This window comes from Mus caroli, unplaced genomic scaffold (genome assembly GCF_978045245.1).
Source record: "Mus caroli unplaced genomic scaffold, Mus_caroli_1 scaffold_9, whole genome shotgun sequence".
Taxonomy (NCBI): Eukaryota; Metazoa; Chordata; class Mammalia; order Rodentia; family Muridae; genus Mus; species Mus caroli.
This window is the reverse complement of record NW_028227264.1, coordinates 39691270-39705253: the sequence shown is the minus strand read 5'-3', so window position 1 is coordinate 39705253 and position 13984 is coordinate 39691270. Positions and strand designations below refer to the sequence as shown.

At 45.2% G+C, this 13984-nt stretch overlaps 1 protein-coding gene, 1 non-coding gene and 1 pseudogene across 3 annotated transcripts in view; 1 reads left to right on the top strand and 2 right to left on the bottom strand.

Annotated features, from left to right (window-relative positions):
- Positions 1-13984, bottom strand: part of Ak9 (adenylate kinase 9) — a 134376-nt gene that overhangs the window by 43250 nt on the left and 77142 nt on the right. For both annotated transcript variants that reach the window (XR_015048412.1, XM_021174851.3), the window contains exons 21-24: positions 8900-8986; positions 8227-8427; positions 7738-7859; positions 2643-2855 (exon numbers count right to left, since the gene is read on the bottom strand). Coding sequence is in view for 1 of the 2 variants with exons in the window: in XM_021174851.3 (XP_021030510.1) it covers positions 2643-2855; positions 7738-7859; positions 8227-8427; positions 8900-8986 (623 nt within the window). In the remaining variant the exon portion in view is untranslated. The remainder of the gene's footprint in view (positions 1-2642; positions 2856-7737; positions 7860-8226; positions 8428-8899; positions 8987-13984) is intronic.
- Positions 3759-3865, bottom strand: LOC115032279 (U6 spliceosomal RNA). Its single transcript, XR_003837919.1, has one exon. It is a non-coding gene; the product is annotated as a U6 spliceosomal RNA (small nuclear RNA).
- LOC110303378 (mitochondrial disaggregase pseudogene) lies at positions 10454-13086 on the top strand (annotated as a pseudogene).

Here is a 13984-nt window from a genome sequence, read left to right as displayed (position 1 = left end):
ATAGACAGGAGTTTTTACTTCACAAATTCAGTTATGTTTAAGCATCAGGATACCAGTGAACATAATTCACTGTGCCAAAAATAGCCTTTAGGAGTGAGAATGGCCTTCACATTATCCTGCCATGTAAGCCAAAAGGCAGTTAATGAAAAGTAGCTTTACTTAAAAAATATGTTTATGTTAATAAGGAACAGAAAGATTCTCAGCATGAATAAAAAGGATCTCTCTACCAAAAAAAAAGTCCATTCAGAGTGGAACTGCGAAGATGTTGCCACCAACGCCACACTGATGCCCACATTGTGATTCCACAGTGTGATGTCCACACAGAAGCTGAAGAAGCTAGAAGCCAGTTTTCACAGTGACATATGATCATCTGCTGTCTGTGAGGTGGTCAGGGACAATGGTGACAGTAGTGACTGTAGGAAAATGACTGTAATGTCCAGTAAAGGACAGTGAGAAGGGGAAGGTAGTTCTGTGCTTGGTTAGTCTGGGCCTCAGAGAAACAGAAGGCACTAACGGCTGAGGAGGAGAAGAATAGCTTCATAATCTATTTGCTTCTGTGACAGAGGAGGCCTGTGACGTAGCTTGGCTAACAGAGTGCTTGCCTAATGTGCACAACACCCTGCTCGGGTTCAATTACTAGTACAGCAATAACTCTCACTGTGATGGTGCATGCTGGTGAGTCCAACACTTGGGATGTAGTGGCCATCTTTGGCTCTATAGAAATTCAAAGGCCATCTTGGGAGACAGGAGACCTTGTCTCAAAGAAGAAGAAGAAGAAGAAGAACAACAACAACAACAACACAACACATAGAAAACACTATGAAGCTCCAAGATTCTGGGGACCTTCATGGTAAGTGTACACTGTGTACCAAATACAACAAAGTAGTACTTTACTCAGGGTAAGGGCAAAATTAAGAACACCGAGAACAAAGAGAAGAAATTATTTGTTTCCAGATTATTAAAAAAAAACCTAAAAAACAAAAAAACAACAACAACAAAAGGAGAGAGAGAGAGTATCCACAAAAGAACGATTCTCAGCCTAGCAACACTAGATGCTAACACACAAGAAGGGGCCATCCTTAGTATTCAGGAGGAAAAATGATACGCAGTCTAGAGACCTATGTGACCCAAACTGCCAAGCACATTGGAGCCACCAGGTAGGAAGGACAGTCCCACAAAACAGGGAGATCTAAATAAACGCTGATTCTGCCTTGGTTTGTTCCTTTAAGTTCTGCGTTAGCATCTGGATTGCATGCTGGGAGATCGTTGATCAGCCCCATGGATTCGACCATCCTTGGTTTTCCTCACGGGCTTTCCATCTTTGGCTCAAGCTCTGGACTCTGATAGACTTAAGTCAACTGATTCATCATTGGAGGACAACAATGGGAAGCAAGGATGCTGGATGGTGAAAATAATACAAGGAAATGTGACTCTCTCTACTTGATAGACAGGGCCGCCTGGCACCCAGAAGGTGTTCAGACAGCTGACCTGGGACAGCCGTGCTCCTTGCAAGCCCAAAGTGTTTTATGTTTCATAAGAGGGTGAGGAATTAAAAAGGGTAGTGTGACTTAGGGATAGGTTTCCTGTGTGCAGACCTCAGCAGATCCCATAGGGTGGCAGGAGGGAAACAACAAACACCTCACTAGCCTGTTTGTGATGCTGAATATCAGGTAAAAAAGACATACGGTGAGTACTGGCCTGACACAGGCATTACTGTGTGTTGAGGTTTGGTCTGTTGCCATGCATTGTAATACTGGCCCTGGTTGCTTCAGGGATGAGGGGATCCTCAAGTATACCAAGTGATGCTGTGTAACCCCCACCCCCGCCCCACCACACCCCTAAGTTATCCTTGGGCAATAAAGATACCTACAGCCTGGGCTGAAGAGATGGCTCAGAGGTTAAGGTTAAGAGCACCAACTGCAGATCTGAAGATCCTACCAACCACATGGTGGCTCACAACCATCCATAATGAGATCTGATGCCCTCTTCTGGTATGTCTGAAGACAGCTACAGTGTACTCACATATAATAAATAAATACATGGTTTTGTTGTTGTTGTTGTTGTTGTTTTAAAAGATGCCTACAGCCTATAACTGGGTAGAAGAGAGGTGGGCAGGGTTTCAGTTCCCAGGGCTGGGGTCTGAGGCAGGACCATGAGAAAGGAGAAGAAAGTAGAGAGAGAAGACACCACGGGGAGGTGATTCATGAAAACACGGCCACAAGGGCCAGCCAACTGGAGTTAAAAGCAGCCCAGATGGAACATGGCAAGTTATAACTTGGGATTATCGATAGAGAAGTAGACACTAATAGCTTAGAGGGTAGCTATCTGCCCAGCTCTTGTGTTTTAAAGGCTTATTACAAATATATACGTTTTGTGTCTTTTATCTGGGAACTGGATAATCAAAGGTGGGGCAGAAATACCCAACTGAGATTAAATATTTACTACAACAACTATAGAAGTCAAAACTGATAATTATTTTTGGCCAGATTGCATGCCAAAGCTGTTTATTTTTAAGCTTAGATATTATTGCTATGGTTTTGTTTGTTTGTTGTTGGGTTCTAGTGAGATCAGAAACTTCACTGTAACTCTTACTGAAGGGCAAGCATGGGAGCAATCACTAGCATAGGGGTTGGTGTCTTCACCTTTAATGGTTCGTTCTGGGACACGTAGTCCTCAGGATGCTCTAAAAACTTCTCCTTTGCCTCGGTGCTTGAGAAGTAGTAGATCTTTTCTCGGTACTTAACAGCCTCGTCTGGGTTGCCCGGTTGTAGGACAAAGTTTTCTTTGAGAACCACTGGGCAGAAGTGTTTGGTATCTCCCATGTGTCTTCTCTTTTCTTTAATTTTTTCTTCGCCCTAGAAATATTGTTCAATAGTGAGAATTCCATTCTGTCTTCCTCCCACCAGTGGGCACACACTCTATCTGACCTGTTCCTATGAGCCCCCCTTCAGACTCTGTTGGGTAAACAGCTCTGCATGCATAAAAGCTAGACATACATCTAAGCACAGATTCAGCAGTTTTGAAACTAGAAATGGAATATTTTGCAAAATATTCTGTAGCATTCTTTGTGTGCACAAAAGAAGGAGCTGAGACACTTTTCTGTACAGCTGCAAAACTGAGACCAGTCCGGTGGAGTATGGTCTGGCCCCAGGCTAACACGGTGTGAAGGCGAGCGGCTGCTGATCACATTTTTTTCCCCAATTTTTTATTAGGTATTTTCTTCATTTCCATTTCAAATGCTATCCCGAAAGTCCCCTATACCTTCCTGCCCCCCTGCTCCCCTACCCACCCACTCCCACTTCTTGGCCCTGGTGTTCCCCTCTATTGGGGCATATAAAGTTTGCAAGACCAAGGGGCCTCTCTTCCCAATGATGGCTGACTAGCTACATATGCAGCTAGAGACATGAGCTCTGGGGGTACTGTTTAGTTCATATTGTTGTTCCACCTATAGGGTTGCAGACCCCTTTAGCTCCTTGGTTACTTTCTCTAGCTCCTCCATTGGGGGCCCTGTGTTCCATCCTATAGATGACTGTGAGCATCCACTTCTGTATTTGCCAGGCACTGGCATAGCCTCACAAGAGACAGCTATATCAGGGTCCTGTCAGCAAAATCTTGCTGGCGTATGCAATAGTGTCTGCATTTGGTGGCTGATTATGGGATGGATCCCCAGGTGGGACAGTCTCTGGATGGCCATCCTTTAGCTCCAAACTTCGTCTCTGTAACTCCTTCCATGGGTGTTTTGTTCCCAATTCTAAGAAAAAAATATGGAACACTTCACGAATTTGCGTGTCATCCTTGTGCATGGGCCATGCTAATCTTCTCTGTATTGTTCCAATTTTAGTATATGTGCTGCTGAAGCGAGCACTGCTGATCACATTTTAAATTGCTGTAGCAGCAGCTCACTTGCCAAGCAGCTCGCTAGTCCTCAGCCGTCCATGGGAGAGCATGGCCACTGGGTGTGGGGCACGGCGGGCATTCAGGGAGCTGCTGAAGAGCGATGCTCCCGACAAACTCACAAACCCACAAACCTGAAGCATGTGTGCTCTACTGTGTGCCTAGGTGAGGCGTGGGGCCAACTATCAGGAGCAGAGAGGGAACATTTTTACTTCGTGTTGATTTGGGGGGAAAAGCATTGAGCTTTTTAAGGTGTGCTGGCTATCACTTATAGATTTTTTTTTTTAGTAGATATCTTTTATCAAGAAGAGAAAGTTTGCTGGGTGTGGTGGCGCACGCCTTTAATCCCAGCACTTGGGAGGCAGAGGCAGGCGGATTTCTGAGTTCGAGGCCAGCCTGGTGTACAAAGTGAGTTCCAGGACAGCCAGGGCTATAGGCTATACAGAGAAAGAAACCCTGTCTCGAAAAACCAAAAAAAAAAAAAAAAAAAAAAAAAAAAAAAGAGATGAGAAAGTTCCCTTTGTTTTTTTTTTTTTTTTTTTAGTATATAATATTTTAAATTCAGTCTTTGAGAATGTTATATATGCATACAATGTATTTCAATCATCTTGGCTCTGAATTCTTCCCCTCACACTGGACCTCTCCTAAATGATGTCTTTTTTTTTTTAATGGCCCACTGATTCCAATTAGCCCATGTACAAGCGAGTGCCGGGCCACGCCCTGGAGCCCAGGCAACCTACCAGGAAAACTGCTCTTCTTCCCATAGCAGCCAACAGCTGTCAGTAATCACTCCTCAACCGGGGCTCAGGTGCTCCTTTGCTTGGTCTTTTTAAGCGGTTTGTAAGCATACACTTTTCATTTTCTATAATCAGTAATGGAGTTTGCCAAATGCTGTTTCGATATCAATGGAGAGAACCACTTATCTCCTAGCTGACTGTATGATGAGTTAGACCATGTGTTGTCTGAATGTTAAAGGAAGACTTTCCGGGACAAACTCTGCTTGGATATGATGATGTATTATTGTTTACAGTCATTAAACTTTTCTTAAGAGTTTCTAGGTCAGTGTTCAGTGTTCAGAGAGGTCAGCTATTCTCTTTCCTTTGGTATGTTTTAACAGAAAGGCATAAATCTCATAGGATGAGTTGGAAATTTTCCTACCCTTCAGTTTCTGTTCATTTAGAGCCAGTTTTATTTCTTCCATAAACATTTGGCAACATTTACTAGATTTTCTTTATGTATATGAGTACACTGTAGCTGTCTTCAGACACACCAGAAGAGGGCATTGATTATATATAGATGGTTGTGAGCCAACATGTGGTTGCTGGGAATCAAACTCAGGACTTCTGGAAGAACAGTCAGTGCTCTTAACCACTAAGCTATCTCTCCAGCCCAAGATTTTCTTCCTTTTAGCTTCTGTATGTCTGAAAAACTTTAATTTGTTTTCAGTTTTTTCATTTTTTATTGGTTATTTTTATTTATTTGCATTTCAAATGCTATCCTCCTTCCCAATTTCCCTTCCACAAGTCCCCTATCCCCTGCCCCCTCACCCTGCTTCTGTGGGGGTGTTCCCCTTCCCGCCCACCCACCCCTGCCTCTGCACTCTAGCATCCCCCTACCCTGGGTCTTCTGACCTCCACAGGACTATGGGCCTCCCATCCCAGTGATGCCAGATAAGGCAGTCCTCTGCTACATATTCGGATGTAGCCATGGGTCCCCCCATGTACTCTTGGTGGTTTAGTCCCTTTGCCTTCAGTTTTAAAGATAAAGTATTACTCGGCATATGACTCTAAGACTTTTTCTTCCTCTTCAGCACTTGCAAGCTGTTGCCCTGCCCTTTTCTGGCTGACACAGGGTTTCCGTGAGGAACAGGCCAACAAACCGATCAATGTTCTTGCGAATGTGGCACGGCCTTCTTCTCCTGTCTCTTCTAAGACGTTATTTGCCGCATGAGTACGACATACTTGGTGCTGTTTCTGTCATGTGTCTTTGTAAGAGTTGCCTTGGTCACACACGGAGTCTCTTCACAGCTATAAAACGCTAATTAAGATCTCTGAGAGTTCCCAAGGGTTCTGAGTACACATAGACCAGGCAGTTGAAGCTCCCCAAGGGGCCACGCCTCTTCCTCTCACTGTTTTTCTTCACGTCTCACTGTTTTTCTTCACGTCTTCCAGTTCCCTCTTCTGCAGGGTCTAGACGACCACCATTCCAGCCAACGCTTATTTCACTCACATTTTCTATTTTTCAGACCATCTGCTCACACTGTGTGTCGTCACATCTCTGCTTCCTGTTTTGAATTTACAGGGCGCTGTAATAACAACAGCCTTTTCAATGTCCTCCTCAGCCCGCTGATGTGTTTGTCAGTTCTACAGTAGTTTGAATTGCTGATTTTTTTTCCTTTTCATTGTGAATCATATATATTTTTTTAAAGCAGATTTGGCAAACCTTGAGTGGATGCCAAGCTGCTGTTTTAACCCCATCGATACTTCTGCGCTTGTTCTTTGACATAGTTGAGTTGTCTGGAGGCAGTTTCATGCTTTTGGCTCTTGCTGTTATGGAGCTGGCGCGAAGCACACTTGTTTTATATCTAATTAGGCCCCATCTCTGAAGCCAGGACTTGCTAAGCACCTTACCCCATCCTTTGTGACTGGTGAGATTTTTATACTGGAGTATTAAAGACGGCCAGATATAAAAACACAAGTTTTCAAGATTTTAGATAGCTCAGAAATTGCCTGCAGATACACAGGAGGGACAACTCCATTGCAGACCAGAGGGAGCACAGAATGATACGCAATGACACTGCAGAAAACTTTAGATGAAGAGGCACTGACGAGGAGCAGGGCAAACCTCCCATCCGTTGGCCATGCCTGGGATCAGCTCCTTGGTGAGAAAGCACTGTAGGCTGCTGGTGAAAAGCACTATTTATCATTTGTTGCTGAGTGCTCATCCGCTCCTACATCTTTGTACTTAAATTAGGCAGTAATAAGTTAATCACAGGTGCCTGTCTATTTAACTTGTTTAACTTAGTAAATTATATTTTTACTTGTAAAAACTCAAATTGAAAGAGAAGTTCCCTACTTTATTGTTTATACATGCCTGGTTATCAAATGATAATGTTAGTTATAATTCTGGTGCCAGTGACATAGACTGGTGTCTGAATATGGGTTGATCCCGTTGAGCACTGTTCATTGTCACGTGAAGAGCCTTCCAGATGCTCCAATGCTGACTTGCACATGCCTGCTTATATTTATAAAATATTTATAATATTAATAATCACATTTTTCCATAGAAAAAGAAAGTAAAAAGATTTCCCTTTTATGTTTCCTTGGGTGTCCTCCCCCCCCCCCCCATTAAGTAGCTCTGGCATTTTTAATTTATTTTTTTATTTTTTTATTTTTTGGTTTTTCGAGACAGGGTTTCTTCTGTGTAGCCCTGGCTGTCCTGGAACTCACTCTGTAGACCAGGCTGGCCTCGAACTCAGAAATCTGCCCGTCTCTGCCTCTCAAGTGCTGGGATCAAAGACGTGCGCCACCACGCCCGGCTAGCCCTGGCATTTTAAACAGTTATGGGAAATCCAGACAAAGGAGGAAATGTTCATTTCTGACGATGGTGTGGGGAGCCAGCTGGGCAGCTGAGCACGTGCCCAGCACACATGAGGCCCTCGGCTCACTCTCAGTGCTTGGAAAATACAAACACAAAGAAAACCAAAATAGATAGAGAGAAAAGAGTTAAAGGTGCCCCCGCTCTGTTTACCTGGTGGGGCGTCCCAAAGCAGTAACCACTCTGGGCACATACGGCTCGCAGAGATTTCTCGTGAGATCGAGCAGTACCTTAACGCAGCCATACCTCCTCTTCTTCCTCTTCCTCTTCCTCCTGCTCCTCATCGATTTCTGTTTCAGCCTGATAGTCTTCTGCTTCTTCTTCATAATCTTCAGCATTTAATTCCCAGGCGCTATACTTAAAAGGCCCTGTTTGTGTTTTTAAAGGAAAATATTTTTAAAATATTTTAAAAATAATAAAAAGTTACTAGTCTAATAGTCGGGATAGGAAAGTTAGTTATTGTCATTATCTCTCAATTCTGATATGTGACAGAAGGCCTCTGTAAGTTCTCGGCGTGGCAGTCAGTCAGCCTGGCCAGTGTGGCCAGTGTCAGTGGGCCCATGGCTGCTCTGCTTAGCCGGACTCTGCACTGTTTACAACAGGTTGAGACTTTTTATAGATTACCCCCAGATGTACTGAATTTTCACATAAGAAGCCATTAGAGCAAGCTTAATGTTCTAAAATGCACCGGTGCCAGTGCCCACGTGCCGCTGAGATCAGTGATGGCAGCCTTACTTTCCATGGTCTCAACTACACGCTGCAGGATCTCCTGGGGCGTTTTGTTGGAAATGTCCACTGTTAATGTCGAAACTATGCTGTCCGCAATCGTCTGCTCCAGTTGTTTCCAGGAGAGAATGTGATTGCTCAGCACCTCCTTCAGTGGCTCCATTTCAGGAACATTAGGGTAGCCATCTTCTGGAAACTCCGGCAGCATGACTTTCAAACAGAGATTAAAAAGAAAAAAAAAGACTTTGAGAAGAGTCTCTCTAGTCAGACTACCAAAGGGTCTACACTTGATCATGTTTCTTAAAAACATTCAATGAAGAAAACCTAGTATCTGAACATTAATATAATATACAATACATTCATAAATTCATATTCTAATTATATCAAATATGCTATTAGATGATTAATTACTTATTAGTAGAACTAAAATCATGTGGCTGATGAGTGAAATTCGTATGGAATCATTAATGATGCAAAGTGTAAACTAAAATCAGATGAAACCGTTAAAACAGTGTTGTAAACTGAATAGCTATAGTTTTAATGGATTGACATAAATACACATAATTCATATTGGCTGGCACACAACATAAGAAGAAATAAGCAGAGACTGTGACCCAAATTAAGGTTTTGATCTGTTGGGAAAGCAGGGGCGTGTCCAGGAACTTTTGCGCCCAGGTCTAACCTTTCAGAAGCTCTTCAGACCCCGGGCCCTCTTTGGAATCCTTTTCAGTTTCTGCTTCCACTGCAGTGTCCCCAGGAGGCTTGAATTCTAAAGTGACATTCCATATGAAAGTTTGCCACAAACATTTTTTTTCAAAACTTACTTTAAATTATAGATGATCTGTTTAATTGAAAACATAGATTTTTAATAAAAGATGATATAAAGTAGAGCCTAAGGCAGAAAATGAATCTTTAAAGTATACAGAGGGTGGATAGGAAAGTGGGGGGGCGCTATGGGGGACTTTTGGGATAGCATTGGAAACGTAATTGAGGAAAATATGTAATAAAAATATTAAAAAAAAAAAAAAAGAACCAGGGGAATGCCAGGACCAAGAAGTGGGAGTGGGTGGGTAGGGGAGTGGGAGGGGGGGTCTGGGGGACTTTGGGGATAGCATTTGAAATGTAAATGAAGAAAATACCTAATTAAAAAAAATAAATTGGAAAAAAAAAAGTATACAGAAAGACAGTCTCGATGTAGCTAGTCTCAGACTGTTTGCTTTGAGGACCCGGGTTTGAGTGCCCAGTACCCATGTGCAAACTGGTCATGGCTGTGTGTGCTCATCACGCTAGCATTGAGCGGTTGAGATGGGGGAGGGGGTCCCAGAGCTCATGGAACAGCCAATCTAGACAAAATGGTGAGCTTCTGGCTCAGCAACAGATGCTGACTCATGGCAATAGGACGAGAGTGACAGAGGAAGACACCTGAAGTCACCCTTTGCTTTCCACATGTGCGTGCACAAGTACAGGTGTGCCCCCCACACACACCACATGCATGTTCCACACATATATGCACCCACCTGACCAATACATCAATTAGAATAACAGTAGACACATGGCACATACCATTCTGGTTGGGAACTGTAAACTATTTTTTTTAAGTCATCAAAATAATTTATAAACTATTAAATATTTTAAAAATCACATTATGGTGGCATCAGATCTGCAATGCCTGACAATCCCTTTATCATTAAAATATCCCCGAGAACGCACCAAGGGCACAATGTGGGGAGGAAAGTCTGGCACAAGTTGTTGTGAAGAAGCTAAAGAGAGTCTAGCTGTTTTACTGTCAAAGGGACAACTTGTAAAACGTGTCTCTTACATGATACAAGGCACACTTCACACAGATCCAGCCCAGATGGCTTTAGACAAGGCACACTTATGTATCTTCTTGCGCCATAGTCCCCAAGTCTTCTTCAGAGACCAAGACCATATGTACATATGAACATACATCATACATAAACATGTACACAGTCATATTCTAATGCTATCTTCTGAGTTAATACTTGAGTTCTCTCTCAACAGGATCAATTGCACTTAAGCTTTATTTGAGCAGAAAGTAGAAACAGGGCCAGGCCAGGAGTTCTGAGGCTGACATATCTAATTGTTAATTGCCCAATTAATTAAAGCATTATAAATCATGACCAAAAGAAGAGCATAGAGGATACACACATACACAAATAATGCTAAACGGCCTTAATCAGAGATCAGAGTCATTGAGGGTGAACAAAGTTCAGTCATGATCTTAAAGGGGCCATATGAAACAAGTATTTACAAACATTAAAACCCGGTCTAGACGTTGCAAATTGTCTTAGTCAGGGTTTCTATTCCTGCACAAACATCATGGCGAAGAAGCAAGTTGGGGAGGAAAGGGTTTATTCAGCTTACACTTCCATATTGCTGTCGATCACCAAAGGATGCAGGACTGGAACTCAAGCAGGTCAGAGAGCAGGAGCTGATGCAGAAGCCATGGAGAGATGTACCTTACTGGCTTGCTCAGCCTGCTCTCTTATGGAACCAAGACTATCAGCCCAGAGATGGCACCGCCCACAAGGGGCCTTTCCCCCTTGATCACTAATTGAGAAAATGCCTCAGAGCTGGATCTAATGGAGGCATTTTCCCAACTGAAGCTCCTTTCTCTGTGATAACTCCAGCCTGTGTCAAGTTGACACAAAACTAGCCAGTACACATATGAACATATAAAATATATATGTATATATATATATATATATATATATATATATATATACATATATGAAGTCTATAGCAAAGAATGAAGGATACAAGGAAATGAGTTTAAGTGAACTGTGTGTATGGGTGTGGTTCTTATAAACACTGCTCTTCTTGTTGGTACTTGGCAGGGTTTTCATAAAACCCTAGCACAGGGGCCGGCACCAGAGGGTTTTAGAAGCAGCTGTCATGATGTTGTCGGTTGTCGGTGGTGTTGAGGAGAACCGCAGCTCTTCCTAGGGTTAATCAAATCTCTGTCTCTCCAAAGCTGGGGAGGTGCTTATGGCAGTGGCATAGACACTGGAGACTGAGGGGAGCAGCTACGGCTGAGAGCTGCCCTCTGGGTGCGCCCTGGTGCATCTTCTATCTTCTTCCCCAGGTGGGGAGCAGCCACAGGGGGCGCTGTGGAGAACGCACCGAGAACCCATACCTGACTGCCGCCTCCTAGGAAAAGTGGTCCTAGCTCCGAAGAAACACTCCCGGGACAAGACAGCTGGAATGGGATCGCCGGTCTGGGCATGTGGGCCTTGGCCATGGTGCTGGCGGTTCAGTGCTAGAAGAATCCATTTAACAAGGATGCAGCTCTAATGGAAGCTGCCTGGGCCAATAACGTGCAGGAAGTCAGAAGGCCGTTATCACAATGAGAGTGTGGTGCAGGTCCTGCTTGCTGCTGGAGTTGACCCAAACCTCAGGGATGACTTCAGCAGTGTCTACAAGACTGCCAATGAACAGAGAGTCCATTCTCTGGAAGTTCTAGTCACTCGAGAGGATGACTTCAACAACCAGCTAAACCACCGCGCTAGCTTCAAAGGCTGCACAGCCCTGCACTATGCTGTCCTGGCCGACGACGGAGGAGCCAACCCCCTTCAGGGGAATGAGATGGGACACACACCCCTGGATTATGCCCGGGAAGGGGAGGTTAGGAAGCTTCTGAAAACTTCGGAGACCAAGTACACGGAGAAGCCGAGGAAGCGTGAGGCAGAGGAGCGGCGCCGCTTCCCACGAGCACCGTCTGAAGGAGCACATCATTGGCCAGCAGAGTGCCATCACCACCGTTGGTGCGGCCATGTGGAGGAAGAAGAATGGCTGGTACAAAGAGGGGCACCCTCTAGTCGTCCTCTTTTTGGGATCATCTGGAATAGGGAAAACCGAGCTGGCCAAGCAGACAGCCAAATATATGTACAAAGATGCCATAAAGGGCTTCATTGGGCTCGACATGTCTGAGTTCCAGGATCGACATGAGATAGCCAAGTTTATTGGTTCTCCACTGGGCTGTGTTGGCCATGAAGAGGGTGGGCAGCTGACCAAGAAACTCAAACAGTGCTCAAATGCAGTAGTCCTCTTGGATGAGGTGGACAAGGCACATCCAGATGTGCTCACCATCATGCTGCAGTTGTTTGAGATGAGGGCCACCTGACAGATGGCAAGGGGAAGACCATTGGCTGCAAGGATGCCATCTTCATTCTGACTTACAATGTAGCCAGTGATGAGATCGCCCCTCATGCATTGCAGCTCAGACAGGAAGCTTTGGAGATGAGTCGAAATCGAATCGCTGGAAACCTTGGGGATGTTCAGACTAGTGACAAGATCACCATCTCCAAGAACTTTAAAGAGAATGTGATCTGACCCATCTTGAAAGCTCACTTCCGGAGAGAAAAGTTTCTAGGGATCGATGAGATCGTCTACTTCCTCCCTTTCTGCCACTGAGAGCTCCTCCAGCTGGTCAACAAGGAACTGAACTTCAGGGCCGAGAGAGCCAAGCAGAGGCACAACATCACACTACTGTGCGACCGTGAGGGGGCAGACGCATTGGTTGATGGCTACAACGTCCACTACGGTGCCTGCTCCGTTAAGTATGAGGTAGAGCAGTGTGTGGTAAACCAACTGGCAGCAGCCTATGAGCAGGACCTGCTACCAGGGGGCTGCACCCTGTGTATCACTGTGGAGGACTCAGACAAGCACCTCCTCAAGAGCCCTGAGCTGCCCTCACCCCAGGCTGAGAAGCGTCCACCTATATTGTGACTGGAGACCATTGATAAGGACAGCAAGACTCGCAAACTGGACATCCAGGCACCACTCCACCCTGAGAAGGTGTGCTACATCACACCATCTAGCATTTCTACCTGTCTGTCTGTGCCCTGAACATCTAATAAAGGCCCCTTGCTGTGGCATGGCAACCGATCCACCTTGCCCTCATGCCTTTCCAAGGCCTAGCACCCTCTCCTGCCTTTCTTGGTTGTGAGGTTCATAGTCTGTTATGATCTCCAAGGCAAGGAACAGGAAGCCTGGTCTGCACTTCAGTGTGCACCCCATTCCATGTCCTCACTAGAACATTGACATGTGGCCAGAAGCTCAGAAACACGCAGCGGAGAACAAGTCTGGCTGAAGAAGATAGGGCTCAGGCAATGGTGCGCCACCTCTGCTTATGCTGATGCAGCTCATCCCCAGGATGGCCCCGTGGCAGTGGGGGAAGCCAGGAGCCCCAAGCACAGGTAGCTCTGTATGTAGTTTATTCTACAGCTACCTCTTTCCCATGCCCTACATCTGTCAGAGTCAAGGCTTATGACTAAGCCAGTGTAGGGCACCCATAGGTCTGACTGGGATGGAACCATGGTCCCAGGTGAACAGCTCAGCTCTGAGAGGGGGCTCATTCAGCAGGCTGGCAATCCAGATAACAGAAAGTGGTGTGGGAGCAAGGCTGGAGTCAGGCTCCAGGCAGGTGGGCAGGGGTCTGCCTTAGCCCTGTCTCTTAACTGCTGTCCCAGCCAGGTAGCAATTCCAGTGAGGTGACTCAGTGTGTCCTGGCATGCCCATGATGGACAGCAGGACACAGCAAGGCCTGGCAAGTCACTCTGCATCATCTGCATAGGCCATCACCAGTTGTCACTGTCATCTGCCACTACAGGATTGAGTAGAATGCTTTTTTGTGCTAGTCAGCCTCTGTCAAGATGCTTAGACAGGGCTGAAGTCAGTGCCATGAGTCATAGAATGTCATGACAAGATGGTCACAGCTCTGGGTGACACCACCTCACCCCTCAGA